The 16,914-nt window shown below is 47.3% G+C and overlaps 1 protein-coding gene across 7 annotated transcripts in view; it reads left to right on the forward strand.

Annotated features, from left to right (window-relative positions):
• LOC119465117 (tubulin--tyrosine ligase-like protein 12) overlaps nucleotides 1–16,914 on the forward strand; it is a 190,162-nt gene that overhangs the window by 60,555 nt on the left and 112,693 nt on the right. For all 7 annotated transcript variants that reach the window (XR_007463256.1, XR_007463255.1, XM_049655702.1 and 4 more), the window contains exon 9: nucleotides 12,147–12,371. Coding sequence is in view for 5 of the 7 variants with exons in the window: in XM_049655702.1 (XP_049511659.1) it covers nucleotides 12,147–12,371 (225 nt within the window). In the remaining 2 variants the exon portion in view is untranslated. The remainder of the gene's footprint in view (nucleotides 1–12,146; nucleotides 12,372–16,914) is intronic.

A 16,914-nucleotide genomic window follows, 5' to 3' on the forward strand; every position in this document is an offset into this window, starting at 1 on the left:
CAAGAGTTCTGATTTGAGGTGTAACTTACGTTACCGAATTCGTAGTACTTCCGGACTGTTCGAGAGACGTTATACTCGGTATGGATTTTCTGCATGCAAACGGTGCTATAATTGACCTGCAGAATTCCAGCGTTTCCTTCTCTGCGAAGCTGGCCATTGACATGGAGGAGCCTGAGGAACCGGACTACACTGCCTTGCGAGTTCTTGACGCAGACGTAACTGTGCCACCACGAAGCAGTGTACTGGTTCCCGTCAGAAATCAAGCATTCGTTGACTCCGAGGGTATAGCAGAGGGCAATGTCGAGCTATTGCTGAAGAAAGGTATTTGCATTGCTAGGGGCATTATCCGCTTACGCGATGGGCTTGCCGATCTATTGCTGAAAAACTTCGGAAATGAACTTCAGCATGTTGCGAAGGACACTGCCATCACCTTCCTGCACAGTTTTACTACAGTGACAAGCTTATGTACCCTGGAGTCGGAGCCACCTCCTGCGAAAACTACGAATAAGGCCACAGCAGCAGTTGCAATAAGCCCACACCTATCGCCAGCTGAGGTGGAAACCATACAAGACCTCATAGGTGCTTTTGCAGAGTGTTTCTCTACTTCCTCAAGAGTACGGAGAACGCAGGTTGTTAAACACCGTATAATAACAGATGAAGCAACCAGACCTGTATACCAACACCCATACCGAGTATCGCCGAAAGAACGGGAGATCATAAAGAATCAGGTGCAAGAGATGCTTCAGGATGATGTCATTCAGCTGTCCAACAGCCCATGGGCGTCCCCGGTAGTTCTTGTCAGGAAAAAGGACAACACAATGAGATTTTGTGTTGATTACCGGAAACTGAACAGCGTCACCAAGCGTAAATGTCTACCCCTTGCCACATATCGATGACACCTTGGACCGGCTGCGTGATGCAAAGTATTTTTCTTCATTGGATTTAAAAAGCGGATATTGGCAAATTGAAGTGGACGAAAGAGATCGTGAAAAAACAGCATTCGTTACTCCGGACAGACTTTATGAGTTTAAAGCACTCCCATTCGGCCTCTGTTGCGCGCCAGCGACCTTCCAGCGCATGATGGACAGTGTCCTGTCCGGTCTCAAATGGCAGTCATGCCTAGTCTACTTGGATGACGTTGTGGTGTATTCTCTTCAAAGTTCGAGCAGCACATGGAGAGGCTACGTTCAGTGCTCCAGGCTATCCAGTCGGCCGGCTTGACAATCAAACCGGAAAAGTGCCAGTTTGGATTTGAAGAGCTTCGTTTCTTGGGTCACGTCATCAGCGCTCAAGGTATTGGGCCGGACCCCGAGAAGACTGCAGCCGTCGCAGGATTTCCAAAGCCACGAGATAAGAAAGAGGTGCATCGATTTTTGGGCTTATGCGCTTACTACAGGCGATTTGTAGAAAATTTCTCAAAAATTTCGGAACCTCTAACAAGACTCGCGAAAGAAGACATACCCTTCGTATGGCATACCGAACAAGACACTGCTTTCAAAGAATTAAAGAAGCATTTGCAATCCCCGCCAATCCTCGCCCACTTCGACGAGACCGCAGACACAGAAGTCCACACAGATGCCAGCAATCTGGGTCATGGCGCAGTTTTAGTTCAGTGGCAAAATGGAGAAGAGAAGGTCATAGCGTACGCTAGCCGCACTCTTTCAAAAGCTGAAAGAAACTATTCTGCGACGGAGGAGTGCTTGGCAGTCATATGGGCCATCAGCAAGTTTAGACCATACCTCTACGGCAGGCCGTTTCATGCAGTCAGCGACCACCATTCACTGTGCTGGCTGGCAAGCTTGAAAGACCCATCCGGACGACTTGCGAGGTGGAGCCTCAGACTCCAAGAATACGATATTACCGTTGTGTGCAAGTCTGGGCGAAAGCATAACGACACTGATTGCTTGTCACGCGCACCGGTCGGCTCTCCTTCTTCCGAAGACGACGATTTCCCATTCCTTTATGTTATGCGAGCTGCGCAAATCGCCGAACATCAACAGGCCGACGCACATTTGCTCCCACTCATAAAGTATCTCGAAGGGCACAACGTTCAAGTTCCACGAGTGTTTAAGAGAGGATTATCTTCATTCTGCCTCCGAGATGACGCACTCTACAAGAGAAACTTCCAAAACAACAATGAAAAGTTCTTACTCGTCGTACCGTCAGTTATGTGGCCTGAAATATTAGAAGCCTGCCATGATGACCCATCATCAGGCCACTTGGGTGTCACCCGAACATTCGCCAGAATCCATGCAAAGTATTATTGGCCGAATTTATTAGCGTCAGTACTGCACTACGTGAAGACATGTCGCGAATGTCAAAGGCTCAAAACACCACCCGTAAAGCCAGCTGGTCTTCTTCAACCCATAGACCCACCTAAGATTCCATTTCAACAAGTTGGAATGGATCTTCTTGGACCATTTCCCACATCGTCATCAGGGAAGAGGTGGATCGTTATCGCGACCGACTATTTGACACGATATGCTGAAACTGGCTGCCTTGAGCGGGGAACGGCCGTCGAAGTTGCCAAGTTTTTTGTTCACAACATAGTGCTTCGACATGGTGCCCCAATGGTTGTCATAACAGATCGAGGTGCAGCATTTGCAGCTGAGTTGATGCAGTGCTTGATGACGATGACTAACACCAGTCATAGAAAAAGCACTGCATACCACCCCCAAACAAACGGGTTGACGGAACGCCTGAACCGCACCATTGCTGACATGTTGTCAATGTATGTTGACATCGAACATAAGACTTGGGACGAGATCCTGCCCTACGCTACTTTCGCCTACAACACAGCCCTACAGGAGTCCACTCGTGTCACTCCGTTTGAACTTGTCTATGGGCGCACCGTCACAACAACGCTGGATGCCATGCTGCCAGCAGATAATGACGACGGCAACCCGTGCGACGTTGACGAGTTCCTATAAAGAGCCGAAGAAGCCCGCCAGTTGGCACGATGCCGATTACGCCATCAACAATGCAAGGATGCACGTTCTTACAACGGGCACTGCCGAATAGTTCAGTACCAGCCGGGTGACAAGGTGTGGGTATGGACACCAGTGCGACATCCCGGACTCTCAGAAAAGCTACTACGACGGTACTTTGGCCCTTATGAGGTTATTCGTCGACTAAGCGACCTGACTTACGAAGTCATCCCTAGTGGAAACGAGCGCACTAAACGCCCTAACATTGCTGACGTCGTCCACATAGTCCGCATGAAGCCCTATTACGAGCGATAACGAAAAGCCTCCGACAAACTTAGCTACCCTCCTGCCTGCATCGGGACGATGCTTATTGGGAGGGGGAGTAATGCCGCAAGTCTGCTCCTAAACATGTGTTCTACGACGGTAGCCAGTGAGCCACTCTGTCAAAAGAGCGTCTGCTACCTCTCGCGCGCCTGCTTGGTTTCGTGGGGTGGCGCAATGTATGCTGCTCGTGCACGCGCACGAGACAGGGGCGCGGATGATCACTGGAAGAGAAAGAAGTGCGTTCGGCGCAGAGACGCTCGTGTGGAATGTTCTTGAAAACTCGTCGTGTACATAGTTAGTTGCAGGGCACAGGTTCGCCCTTAATAAACCAGTTTTTGTATTTTACTCCTCGAAATACCGTTACAATATAGCCTCCAAGATTGGGAGACGCACGAGAGCGTGCTCCATCCTCTAGTCTTGGAGGCCATACCCACTCTTCCTTAGCTGACAAAATGCTCTAGGGGACGGCACTTTTTTCTTTTATTTGGTCAGCACTGTTGTCATAATCATTTTGTGAAGTCAGTTTTTTTTATTATTATCTATTTTAAGTTCGGTTGATATTTTGCACGTGGTGTGCGCCTCGGAGACGTGTGCGGCTTCGCATTTGTGTGATCGGTGCCTTCGCGAGAGCCAAGTGGTGCCAGGGTGCGTACAGGTCCTTGAAATCCTTGAAAACCCTTGAAATTGAAAAATGCATTTTCAAGGCCCTTGAAAGTCCTGGAATTTTTTTCCTTCCTTGAAAATCCTTGAATTTCGTGAGCAATGCACTCTTTTTATCGACATTGCGGCCTCCTTTCTGTGGTAGATCGGCGTCGTTTCGTTTTGCAGAACTACGCTGAAAAAATAAAAGGCTTCACGGCGTCAAACCGCGAACGGAGCGAGAGACTCGTGCCGCGCTTCGGTGCTGGCTCGGTTGGCAGTTTCGCTGCTTTCCTCAACCTATATCGTTCGTTTCACTCCTCGCCCATTGGTCTGCCTTGCGCCACTTAAAGCCCAAACCGCATGAGAGCGATTTTGTGCACGACAGCGACGAGCGACGGCTTCGAGCGACGAAGCGGGCCGTCGAGCGAACAGATCGCTCAGTTTTTTCGCTCAATCGCTCGGTTCTAGAATTCGTCACTCATCGCCCGGAAGTGCTATGAGCGACTAGCCAATAGCGCGAAGCCGGAACTGGATATACAACAGTCAAGTACTACCGATTGTCGCACGGAACGAGCAAACGATTGGATTTTGATACGTGCAAGGATAATAACGTAGTGCAAGACCTTTAGAAATATTTATGCTGCTCTTTACACTAACACACATCAACTTAAATTAATAAAGCAAGCGTCACGCCAGTTTCGGCGAGTATTTGCTGCCCTCATACCGACAACACCAGGGAGACGTCGCTCAAGGTCGTTGCTCGTCTCGTCGCTCATGCGTACCGGTACGACTTGTAGGCGACGAGCGACCGCGACAGCCATCTCCATCGCGTCGCTTGTCGCTGTCGCGTGCAAGATTGCGTGCATGCGGTTACTTAACTCGCGCGCGCGAGGTGAAGCTATATAAAGAGAACTATAGTAGGTCAACTTTACACTGTGCTCAGTGCCTTTGGGTGGAGGTTTGTTATATTATTTATGATAATATAAGTGCAATAACATTACCGTATTTTCCGTTCTATAAGTCGCACCTTTGTATATGAGACGCACTCCCCTCAAAACGGCAGTTTTTCCGAAAAACAAAAACAAAACGTGTATAAGTCGCACGGGTGTATAAGACGCACCTGTTCTTTCGGTGAGCGATTCTAAAAAAGTTACAGTGACGTTTCTTAGGTAAGCGATTTAAAAAAGTCACAGTGACGTTTCGCTCCGTGAACGCGGGTTATACGCGAGCATATCGGTGCCATATATTTCCACTCCAGGCGCATTTCTGCCGTCGTGGTTGCCGCGATGTTCCGTATAAAGTCGAAGGGCAATAACATCGTCCCCGCGCGCCGTTCTGTATTATGTGCGAATGAAAGCGTGCGAAGGTGAGCCGAATCGCGCGCAAGGGAGGAAAGCGGGAAGGCAGCCCGGGAGGAAGGTCGGAGGTGGGGGGGCTGCCTGTACTCTCGGAGCAACTGCGTAGTTTGCGCAGCGGCGCGCCGTATCTTGACAGCGATCAGCAGATGCGGCGACTTCGCGGTCGATCGACTCGCGGTCGGCCTACCGCCGCTTGCGTTGCTGCACCATCCTTCTTGCACGGCGCTAGGGCCCGAACTTGATGACGAGAACCCGGCACCTCGATAGTGCGCACAGGACCGTTAGCAATTAAATCAACCAGCGCGCTTCGCGTGGCCATAATATCATATCCGATTTTGACGGCAGTCTTTCCGAAAAAAAAAGTGAATAGGTTGCACCGTTCCGAGACGCACCGACGAAACATTAAGAAAAAAACCGCGTCTTATACACCGGAAAATGTGGTATGCTGAATGTTTTGGAAATGTTTGATGAACCAACCCAGCTAATGCCGCAGAAGCCTGAGCAGCTGTTGTGGGTTTTCGTTGTGTTAACTTTTAATATTGCGGACTTGAGAAATGATCAAGACAAGGCATGTTTTACAAAATTGCACTATACATCTATTTGTTATAATATAATGAATGTGTTGGAAGACTACGCCGAATGGTTTGGAATTGTGCGGAAACTTACCCAGTTAATACTGGAGAAGTCAGAGTAGCTGTTGGGGACATTCGTTGTGTTTTGTGAACTTTTTCGTTTTTTGGTATTGTGAACTTGCAAAGTGATCAAGGCTAGATATTATTAGCATCATTTTAATCTACATTTATTTATTTTTATTTTAGTGCAATAAACCTATGCTGAATGTTTTGAATATTTTTGATGAACTTTACCCAGCCTATACCGGAAAAATCTCAGCCGCTGTTGTAAGCGTTCATTTTGTGTTGTGATATTGAGAAATTATCAAGGCTAGCCATTTTTATTATAATTGTGATATACATATATATTTATTGTAAGTGCAATAAAACTGGTCATTTTTTGAAATGTTAGAGCAAAGAAATCCTACTTTGGATGCCGCTTTGAGTCCTTGAAAAACCTGTGACAGGTGCTGGAAAGTCCTGGAATATCCTTGAATTTTTGCCTTAGAAACCTGTACGAACCCTGGGTGCGAAGTGTAGCCTCCGTGATCAGCTCCGGCAGCGCGCCATTACTGAACCTTTACAGAGTTAGCAAGATTACATTTCTCCGCTGGGCTTATGCGCGGTATAGGAATGAATGAATGAATGAAATCAACTTTATTCAAGGTCCTGCCGAATGGGAAGGCCTGAGCGAATGGCGCGCTGCAGGAGCTGATCGCGGAGGCCACGTACGAAGTAACGGGGCTTGTTTCTTCGATCTCAGTTGCGATTTCTGCTAGTTGAGATCGCCAATGCGGTGACGCTCTTGTTGACTGTATGCAGAGACGACATCAGTCTTGCGCAAATCCAAGCAAATCTGATCACCTTAAAGCGTAGTATGAGGCAGGGCATTATTAAAGATTTTTTTTTGTGCCACTCTAAGCCTAATAAATTTTCTTTTTTTGGGTGAACGAGTTTTCCAGACTATTTTTCGGTTCCCGCGAAGTCCGGAAAATTGGTCGGCAACTGTATAAGAAAAAAACGTATTATCCCAAAAAACGTATTATGCAGAGTCGTATCAACGAGATTCCACTGGTACAGTTGAACCTCGCCATAACGAAATCGGCGAGGAACTCTAGAAAATTCACTTTCGTGAGAATTTTGTTGTGAAATGACAGCACAAATGACTGCCACGCGCCGTATGCTGTATGTGCGAGTGAAAGCGCGCAAGGGACGCGTGCTTTCACAGGGAGCGAACGCACGGCGGAGAGCAAACGCGACTTCTTTCGTCGCGTGAAAGGCCATGGGGGGACGGGAGGGAGGGAGGGGAGGCGACCTTTAGCTGCGGCACCACATGCGTATTTATATAAAAACGTTGCGAGGTGAGAAGGTGGTAAAGACTTCCGACGCTGCTCGATGAGTGTCCCGTTCTGATCTCGTCGAAAAGCTCCGAGCCGCCCCCAGAGGCGCCGGCAACAGTCACCAACGCCGCGCGCGTTCGGTGTGAGCGCAGGCAAAACGGCGACGGCGTCGACAACAGTTCTGCGCGTTGTTGGTGCTGCTACATGTCCAAGTTTTCACAGCTGATAAAACTACTATCCTTACTCCGTATAGCTCTACTAATTTGCTATCGCAATTGATGCTTCGCCTTTCGGGTGAAACTGCGACATTTTCATGATAGCGTCGTCCCACTGTGGGCGACACTTATCAGCCGCGGGGGCAGAGTGGATGTAAAAGCTTGGCTTGCTTTGCTTCGTGCCGCCAATGCTAAGATATCGTCAACATGTCATGAAACCGTAGTTTTCATCGCCAGCTCTCAAATTCAACAAAAGGAATCTTTTTTCTCATTCAGATTTGCCTTGTCCAATTGCCCGATAATTCGGAAAGTCTTGTGGTCCCCTTTCGTGTAAGAAAGATCCATCAGCAACTGTACATATTTGCATAAATGATCAAATTTAAATACACCAAATTTTTATGGAACGAAGCAAATTGCTAATTTTACCAACTTTGTTATGACGAGGTTTCAGTGTACATTGCATAACGAAGAGGTAAGATGAGGTTCTCATGCTTAAAACGTGAAGGAAATCGGTTAAAAAAGCTTTAGAAGGGTTTTCAATGGAGTGAAGTTTGTAAATAAGCCATAAAGTAAAACTGCAACGTGAGGTCAGTTTTGGTCAAAATAATAGAACTTTTAAGGTAGACACGGCCCACAATAGTGAGCTTTTGTACCGCTAACATGATTTTGATAAAAATTGGGGGATGTGTTCAGGGCAATATTATAAGGCCAAGTGCCAAATTTTATTTGGCCAGAAGAATTTTTGAGAGTTACTAATTTTCAAATGTTGAAGTGACTATGGTTGGTTGCAAAAAATATTCTAAAATGACAAATAATTTTGGAATTTTTGTGCTTAATATGTTAGTAAAAAGGCTCAAACTGTGCAGCTGTTTTGTTCAATTTCCGCACTGTTTATTGAAAAAGAAAAATGGCATAATAGGCTTCACCAGGAATTGAACTTTCACCTTGCAGCCAAAATTTCAACTTTAACATAAAACATTGTGGAATCTGAAATTTGAATCCACAGTTGCATTAGGCATAAAATTATACCCCAGTAAGCACCAAACTGATAAGTCTTCCTTTTCTTATACAAGAACGATAGTTTTTGCAATCACAAACTTTTGTGAAAAAAATGCAAAGTGAGAAAAACGGTTCCGAAAGTTTTGGAGTGTGTCATCTTACTAAAATTGCATCTATCGTAACTAAAATTCTCGTGCAGCATACGTAGGGCCTTCTTCATCTATTTGTATTCGTTCTGTGGCAATAGCTGCAAGCTTTTTTTTTCCGAGCTATGACAAGCACTGCCTGGAAAGAATTGCAGAGTGATTACATAACCAGCGCATAGGAAAGCCAAACAAGGTCTCCAAAAGCGGAGCTTTGGTTCGAGTGAAATCAGCGCTAAGAGAAATGGCGCGGAATGAGCCCTGGGCAAAGTGACAGGAAATAGTTGTGGCAGCTATTAAAAAAAAAGAAAGGAAAAAGGCTGCCTTCTTTTCAGATTGTGCGTGATTCTTATCACTGTGAGCACCAGTCAGGGCACAGTATTCCTCCTCGCCCCCTGCAGCTATGTTCAAGTGAACTATGGCGAAGTTTGAGGAAATCGGGACATTCTCGTTTGCACAGTCTCACCCTGGCTTGTGACAAAAGTCTATTTTGAGCATTTCTACTGCGCTGATGAGGATAACATTTTTTTTGCACATTTTCAAATAGTAAAGGAACCTGAAACTGCTACTATTATCTGGAAACGTGTTTCTTGGCAAAAAATCGCAGTTATTTGCCCCCTGTCCCTGCTTATGGACTTAAGTCTAAGTATGGGTCAAGTAGTGGTGTTGCGGAGCTGTCGAGGACTTTTTCTCTAAATGAATTTTTTGCCTACCATGGCAGCTCGTCCCAGCAACATCGCAGGAACTGCTTATTCGATTTCCATGCATATTTTTTTTTATTCTTTACCTGAATAAATTTCTGAGAACAAAAGCCCATCTTTTTTTTTTTCAATATATTGTGTCAGAAATTTGTGATAAACAAATAAAATGTGACAAATGCAAGTCTAATCAACAACATTAAATTCAGTGTTGTGCTAAAACATTTATACCAGGAAACTTGGAAAGAGAGCTCTGTCTTAGCCCTGAGGTACCTTTCCAAGAATCGTAAGGAATTTCACAGTGCTGTAACATTTTGCAAGTTCTCCAGGCCTTGCCTAAGGGACCTACATGAAATATCTTCATATACTTTTGAATCCTGAGAACTAGGATGCCCAGCTCCTTGAAGCTTTGTAGTTTTTCAAACGCTCATGTTATGGACCTACCCTAAAATTTCATTCAGATATCTCAAGAAACAAAGAAGTTGGTGTTCAAGGGTCAAGCTAAGGTTCAAGTCAGATTGTCTGGAATTTATTACACCTTAAAAATTAGCAGCGTCAACTTCTTGCATGCCTTGAACCAATTATGTACTCCTCAGATTTCGATGTTGATTGTTGATGTTGCTTGAATCTATCGTTTTTTGACGTGGCAAACCAGCAAAAAAAGCCTGCAAGTTTTCTGAACAGGAACTTTGATGCAAAAATTCAAGAACTTCTTCAATGTTGATTACAAGGTGTCTTCAAGAGACAATGACACTAATGAAGATGCCATGATGTCTGAGGAACACTAACTGAAATAATTATAAAATAATTACCATGAGTCCTAATTCTTGTTTGAATCTTTATGCTAAAGATCTGTGAAATGTTAACCAACATATCGGCAGGAAATAAAATTTAAATTTGAAGCTTTCTAATGTGTTACTCAGAAAGAAATTGAATTTGTTGCGCGCGGAAAAACACACTGTACCCAAAGGGAAGTGATATTGGAGCTGTGCTGCTTAAGCTAGAGTGCATAGTAATTGTACCCCATACTACAATTAATTTGCAGTCTAATCTGGCATGCACTTATTCTTACCCTGCTGTCATCAAGTTTCCAAAAAGCTTTATCAGGTTTTCTTGTTGCATAAAAACTTGGGCTGTGTTTGTTTGTGTAAAAAGTGTAAGAACCGAGCAAGAGATGAGACAGAGCAAGGCAGATGACACAGACACTCTGTCGTCTGCCTTGCTGTGTTCTGTCTGTTGCACTGTTATTACAATGTTTAACATCTGCCTGATGCGTCGCCTATCATCATCATCATCAGCCTATATTTTATGTCCACTGCAGGACGAAGGCCTCTCCCTGCGATCTCCAATTACCCCTGTCTTGCGCTAGCGTATTCCAACTTGCGCCTGCAAATTTCCTAACTTCATCTTCCCATCTGGTTTTCTGCTGACCTCGACTGCGCTTCCCTGCTCTTGGTATCCATTCTGTAACCCTAATGGTCCACCGGTTATCCGTCCTACGCATTACATGGCCTGCCCAGCTCCATTTCTTCCGCTTAATGTCAACTAGAATATCGGCTATCCCCGTTTGTTCTCTGATCCACACCTCTCTCTTCCTGTCTCTTAACGTTAGTCTCAAGGTTTTTCGTTCCATTGCTCTTTGTGCGGTCCTTAACTTGTTCTCGAGCTTCTTTGTTAACCTCCAAGTTTCTGCCCCGTATGTTAGCACCGGTAGAATGCAATGATTGTACACTTTTCTTTTCAATGACAGTGGTAAGCTCCCAGTCAGGATTTGGTAATACCTGCCGTATGCACTCCAAACCAATTTTATTATTCTGTAAATTTCCTTCTCATGACGAGGGTCTCCTGTGAGTAATTGACCTAGATAAACGTACTCCTTTACAGACTCTAGAGGCTGACTGGCGATCCTGAATTCTTGTTCCCTTGCCAGGCTATTGAACATTATCTTTGTCTTCTGCATATTAATCTTCAACCCCACTCTTACACTTTCTCAGTTAAGGTCCTCAATCATTTGCTGTAATTCGTCTCCATTGTTGCTGAATAGGACAATGTCATCTGCAAACCGAAGGTTACTTTCCAGTCTAAGAGCTTGAATACTTCTTCTAAGCATGCAGTGAATAGCATTGCACAGATTGTGTCTCCTTGCCTGACCCCTTTCTTGATAGGTAACTTTCTACTTTTCTTATGGAGAACCAAGGTAGCTGTGGAATCCTTGTAGATGTTTGCTAAGATATTCACGTATGCCTCCTGTACTCCTTGATTACGCAATGCCTCTATGACTGCTGGTATCTCTACTGAATCAAATGCCTTTTCATAATCTATGAAAGCCATGTAGAGAGGTTGATTGTACTCCGCAGATTTCTAGATTACCTGATTTATGACATGGATATGATCCATCGTAGAATATCCCTTCCTGAAGCCAGCCTGTTCTCTTGGTTGACTGAAGTCAAGTGTTGTCCTGATTCTATTGGAAATTATCTTGGTGAATATTTTATACAATATTGAAAGCAAGCTAATGGGTCTATAATTCTTCAGTTCTGTAACGTCTCCCTTCTTATGGATTAGTATAATGTTGGCGTTCTTCCAGCTCTCTGGTACACATGAAGTTGTGAGGCATTGCGTATAAAGGGCCGCAAGCTTTTCAAGCTTGATATCTCCTCCATCTTTGATTAAACATCTTCTCCTGCAGCTTTTCCCCTGGTCATATCTTTCAAGGCCCTTCTAACTTCAGCGCTAGTTAGTCGCCTATATGAAATGCCAAATTGTGGCATGTGTGTCCAGCTTTGCAATGCTCGAATGGTGTGGCTTGTGCTAAAGCAGGGTGTAATGTTTTTCGTATCAGGCAGCTTGGCTTGAGTCATTGTTCTGGTGGCACTTGCTGGCCTGCAGGGAACTGAGCTGCGAGAGCCCCGGCAAGCGGGTGAATCAGTTTCCTTTTGAGCATGTGCTCACCGTCAAGGATCTGCTGGCCTTGGTGTGTCGGCGAGGCTGTGATGGGGGCATCCTGGTGGACCCTGATAGCCTGACAAGCCGGCCACTTTGGCTGCCCACCACGTACAACCTGCAGACGGAGCTGCCCCACTTTGTCTCTTACTACCAGCAGAGGCAGAAAAGGTACACTCTTTTTTTCCCCTTATTATACGCTGGTCTCTTCAAACGCATGCAGAATATTTTCAGCAGGAAATGATACAGTAAGGCATGGGTTCTCAAAGTGGGTTCCGCGGAACCCGGGGGTTCCGCAGGCCCCTGCTCGGGGTTCAGCGAGCCACTGATAAATTTTCCGTGCTCCCGCGCTCGCCAAGTGGCGAAAACGGCGAACACGAGGTGCGATTGATCCACAGAACCTCAATTACCTATGCCCGAGTGTCAAAAAGCACATCACAGTGCGTAACGGCAACGCGCGAACTGCGCAATAAATCCGCAAGCAGCTTGTAGCCACCCAATCTCCGAAAACGGGCAGCCATGGGCAGCGCGCCTAAGCTTTCGCACTTGAATCTCGGAGGCTCTAACTTACCACCGTGCGCATTTCTCCCGTTTGTAGATAGGGTAGGTGCCGATAGCGTGCGCACTGATGTTATACTTCGGAGGAATAAAAAAAACTGATGCGCGGAGCACCACAAGTGCGCGCCGCAAAAGAGCTAAAACGGCGTTAGCGTCCAAAAACGAAGCGATGCAGTCCTCATTGTTATGGTCCTCAGCAGCAATCGTACGCTATATGTGACTGACAGCAACGTCGGAACTCTTCGTGCCTAATTGTGTCCTCAAAGCCTTTATTCTTGCGTTAATCGCCACGCGTAACACCGCGTTGGCGGCTAGCCGCGTGCCTTCATAAGTGATCGCGTCGATAACCAGCACAGTTTCGTCCGCAGCAGCGGTTGCGGGAAATAGTAGTTTCGTTTTGACGGTGCGCGCGTCGGCTGCATGCCTTTCGCAGCAGCGTAGTCGCCATCCATGATCGCGTCGATAGCGACCGCGGTTTCGTGCGCACTTGTTGCAGCAAAGGGTAGTTTCGTTTTGACTTGGTGAGTGCGTTGGCTATGGCGTCGGCCGCCTGCCTTCTGAACCGCAAGGTCGCCGACCATGATCTCGTCGATAGCGGCCGCGGTTTTCTCCGCAGCGGTTGCGGTAAGCAGTAGTTTCGCTTTGACTCAGTGCAAAGCTGTCGAAGATGAAGAGCACCGGCTACATCGCGATGGGCGGGCAATTTGTTGGTGACCAGCTCACTAGCGAAAAAATAATCGGGATGTGCGCGCGGTAGTGAAAAGCGTGTCTCAGATGAAGACGCGCGCCGCGGCCGCGCTGCGAAGGATGTCGCGAGGCCTTCGCCGCTGCTAGCTCAAATAAGTCATGAGATGACAAGAACTTCAGCTTCCACACTGCTCTTCTTCTTTCTAGGGTTTTACGTGCCAAAACCAGTTCTGACTGTGAGGTACGCCATAGTGGAGGGCTCTGGATTAATTTTGACCACCTGCGGTTCTTTAACATGCACTACAACGCAAGCGCGTACACGAGCAAAGGTTTTTGCATTTCGCCTCCATCGAAATGCGGCCGCCGCGGCCGGGATTCGATCCCGTGACCTCGTGCTCAGGCACGAAACGCCTTTGCTAACTGAGCCACCGCGGCGGGTGCCGCACTGCTCTTGTGCAAAATAGAAACAAGATTTGCTAATTCATTCAGTAAATAAAAGCCTGTTGACGTAGTAAGCATTCATTTATTGTTTTCTTGATACCTTGGGTAATTCGACATTCGGTTAATTAGGACATTTTAATTCGGTTAAATGGGCAAGGGGGGGTTCCTTGGCGCTTCATGGAGCTTAGCAGGGTTCCCTGGAACGAACATGCTTGAGAACCCCTGCAGTAAGGCATCAATACAATGAAGCTGTAATTACCTCATCATAGCCATTGATTGCTTTATCATAGCTGCTGTCCTCTGTCATGGTGGACATTACCCGCCAGAGAGAGGCACAGATACCACTGGGTAAGTCAAGGCCAATGCTACAGCCCACTGCAGACCACAAATGAAATGAAAGAGGGGTGCACGTGTCTGAATTTACTTTCACTGCTTGATTAGGCTGTCATTAAGCTTATCAGCATTTTATTAGTCTACTGGCAGGCCACTGCAATTCTCATTGTACAGTGAACGTCAGTGGACATTTCTAAACAGCAAATTTATTTCTTTGCACTGGCATCCAGCAACGAGTGTTGCACAAAAGCCAAGGTTTGCAGCATTTGGCCAGCATGCTCAAGGAATGCCTGTCAGCCAAGTGATCAAAAAGTAAAGTTAAAAACGCAGTGTTAAAGCACAGGGCACTAGTGTTTGTGTCTTCATATCTCTTCTATTGGGTCCCACGTTTAAGCACTAGGTTTTTCACCTCACTTCCGACACCAACTGTCCCAGCAATTGAGGATCCTGAGATGGCTGAAAACAGAAGAGCAGGGCGCACCCTGAACTTGTAGGCGAGCAAGCAGTTTCTTTCTTTTCCTTCACTGCCCTCCCCACAAGCTCTATCCTCCTCACCCCATAATTCCCTAGAACAGGGGTTCTCAAGTACGTTCATCCCAGGGAACCCAGCTAAGCTCCATAAAGTGCCAAGGAGCCCCCCCCCCCCCCCCCCGCACCGAATTAACCGAATGTCGAATTGTCGAGGGTATCAAGAAAACAAACAGTGCTTCACTACTTCAACAGGCTTTTATTTACTCTATGAATCGTCAAATCTTGTTTCTATTGAGCACAAGACCAGTGCGGAAGCTGAAATTCTCTTCATCTCCTGACTGATTAGCACTAGCAGCGGCGAAATCCTCGCGACATCCTTCGCGGCGCCCGTTTTCATCCGAGACGTGCTTTGCACCAACGGGCGCACATCCCGATTATTTTTTCGCCACTCAGCTGCTCGCCAACAAATTGTCCGTCCATCGCGATGTAGCCGGTGCTTTTTATCTTCGACAGCTTTGCACTGAGTTAAAGCGAAACTACTGCTTGCCGCAACCGCTGCGGATGAAACCGCGGCCGCTATCGACGCGATCATGGACAGCGACCTTGCGGTTCAGAAGGCAGGCGGCTGACGCACGCACCAAGTCAAAACGAAACTACCTTTCGCTGCAAGAACTGCGCACGAAACTGCGGTCGCTATCGACGCTGCCATGGGAGGCGACTACGCAGTTGTGAAGGCACGCAGCCGACGCGTGCATCGAGTGAAAACGCAAGGTTACCGACGTGATCAGAGATAGCGACTACGCACTTACGGAGGCGCGCGGCGATAAATCCAAGAATAAAGGTTTAAAGGCACAATTAGGCACGAATTAAGCGCTTCGGCGTTGCTGTCAGTCACGTGACCCGTACGATTGCCGCTGATGACCACGGCGATGCGGACTGCGCCGCTTCGTTTCGGTTAGACGCTACGCCGTTCTTGTTCTTGGCGCTCATTTGCGGTGCTCCGCATTTTTTTTTTTTTTTTCCTCCAACGTATAGGTCAGTGCGCACGCTATCGGCACCTACTCTATCTACAAGTAGGAGAAAGGCGCATGGGGTAAGCTACGGCCTCCGAGATTCAAGTGCGAAAGCTTAGGCGCGCTGCCCGTTCTCAGAGGTTGGGTGGCTACAAGCTGCTTGCGTATTATTGCGCAATTATATGGACACTTCAACCGGATTTCTGCCGTCGGCGTCGCCGTGAGGTTCCGTATAGATAAAATTTTCGCCGCGTGCCGTATGCCCGAGCGGAAGCGTGCGGGGACGCGCGCTATCACGGAGAGCGAACGCAAGCAAGGAAGCGGAAAGTCAGCGCCGGAGGGAGAGGGGGGGGGGGCGCACTTCTACTCTGCCAACAACCGCGCTTGTCGCTCGCCCGCACCGTCTCTTATCTCCACACGGCTCTGACCTTTATGCGCTGTGCATTCGCCGCTCAGTTTCTGTTGAAGCGATAGACCGCGTGTACCTTCTGCCGCTGCGGCGTATGCGCTTGCTGCCAGCGTTTTGACAGTCGTCTGCAGTCATTCAGTGTTATCTATTCATGTTTATTTGTGCGCGCTCACACCACGCTTGTTCATTCAGTTAGTAATAGTTGGGCCACATTTTCCAACGCACGCTACACATGCAATGCTGCCCGGATCGGCAGTGCAGCGCTACAGGTGTGTCCCTTCGAACGCGCTACTCATGGGAAGCGCTTCTCATCAACACCACCGTTTCACACGCGCCTTCTCGTGGTCATCGCAGTGTTACCAGGTTTGGCTATATATAGCCAAATTGGGCTACGGGAAAGAATTTTTGGCGTTGACTTGGGCGAGTTGGCTATGTGGCTATATTTGGGCTACTGAAAATCTGCGACTTGGCTTTGTTTGGGCTATAAGTGGCGCCCTAATTCACGCTCCAGAGGTGGCTCTAATCGGGTGGAAGGAAATCTCGAAGGCTATGTTTTAGCTGGCTGTGCCGACCGCGTGGCTGTGCGTGTGTGCGTGCACGAAATGACTCCCCCCCGCCTTCCCTTCCCTCTCTGCGCCGTTGTCTGAGCCGGTGGCTCTGATCTTACACCCTGCTTGACTGTTCGGCACCCGATCCCCGGGCATTGGGATGAACCTGGGAGTAGTGGGTTTTTCATAGTACACTGTACTAACATGGCTATGCTCAGGAAGGGAAAGCAGTAACAGGGTCGGGGCCGTCGGGC

This window comes from Dermacentor silvarum, chromosome 9, assembly GCF_013339745.2.
Source record: "Dermacentor silvarum isolate Dsil-2018 chromosome 9, BIME_Dsil_1.4, whole genome shotgun sequence".
Classification (NCBI taxonomy): domain Eukaryota; kingdom Metazoa; phylum Arthropoda; class Arachnida; order Ixodida; family Ixodidae; genus Dermacentor; species Dermacentor silvarum.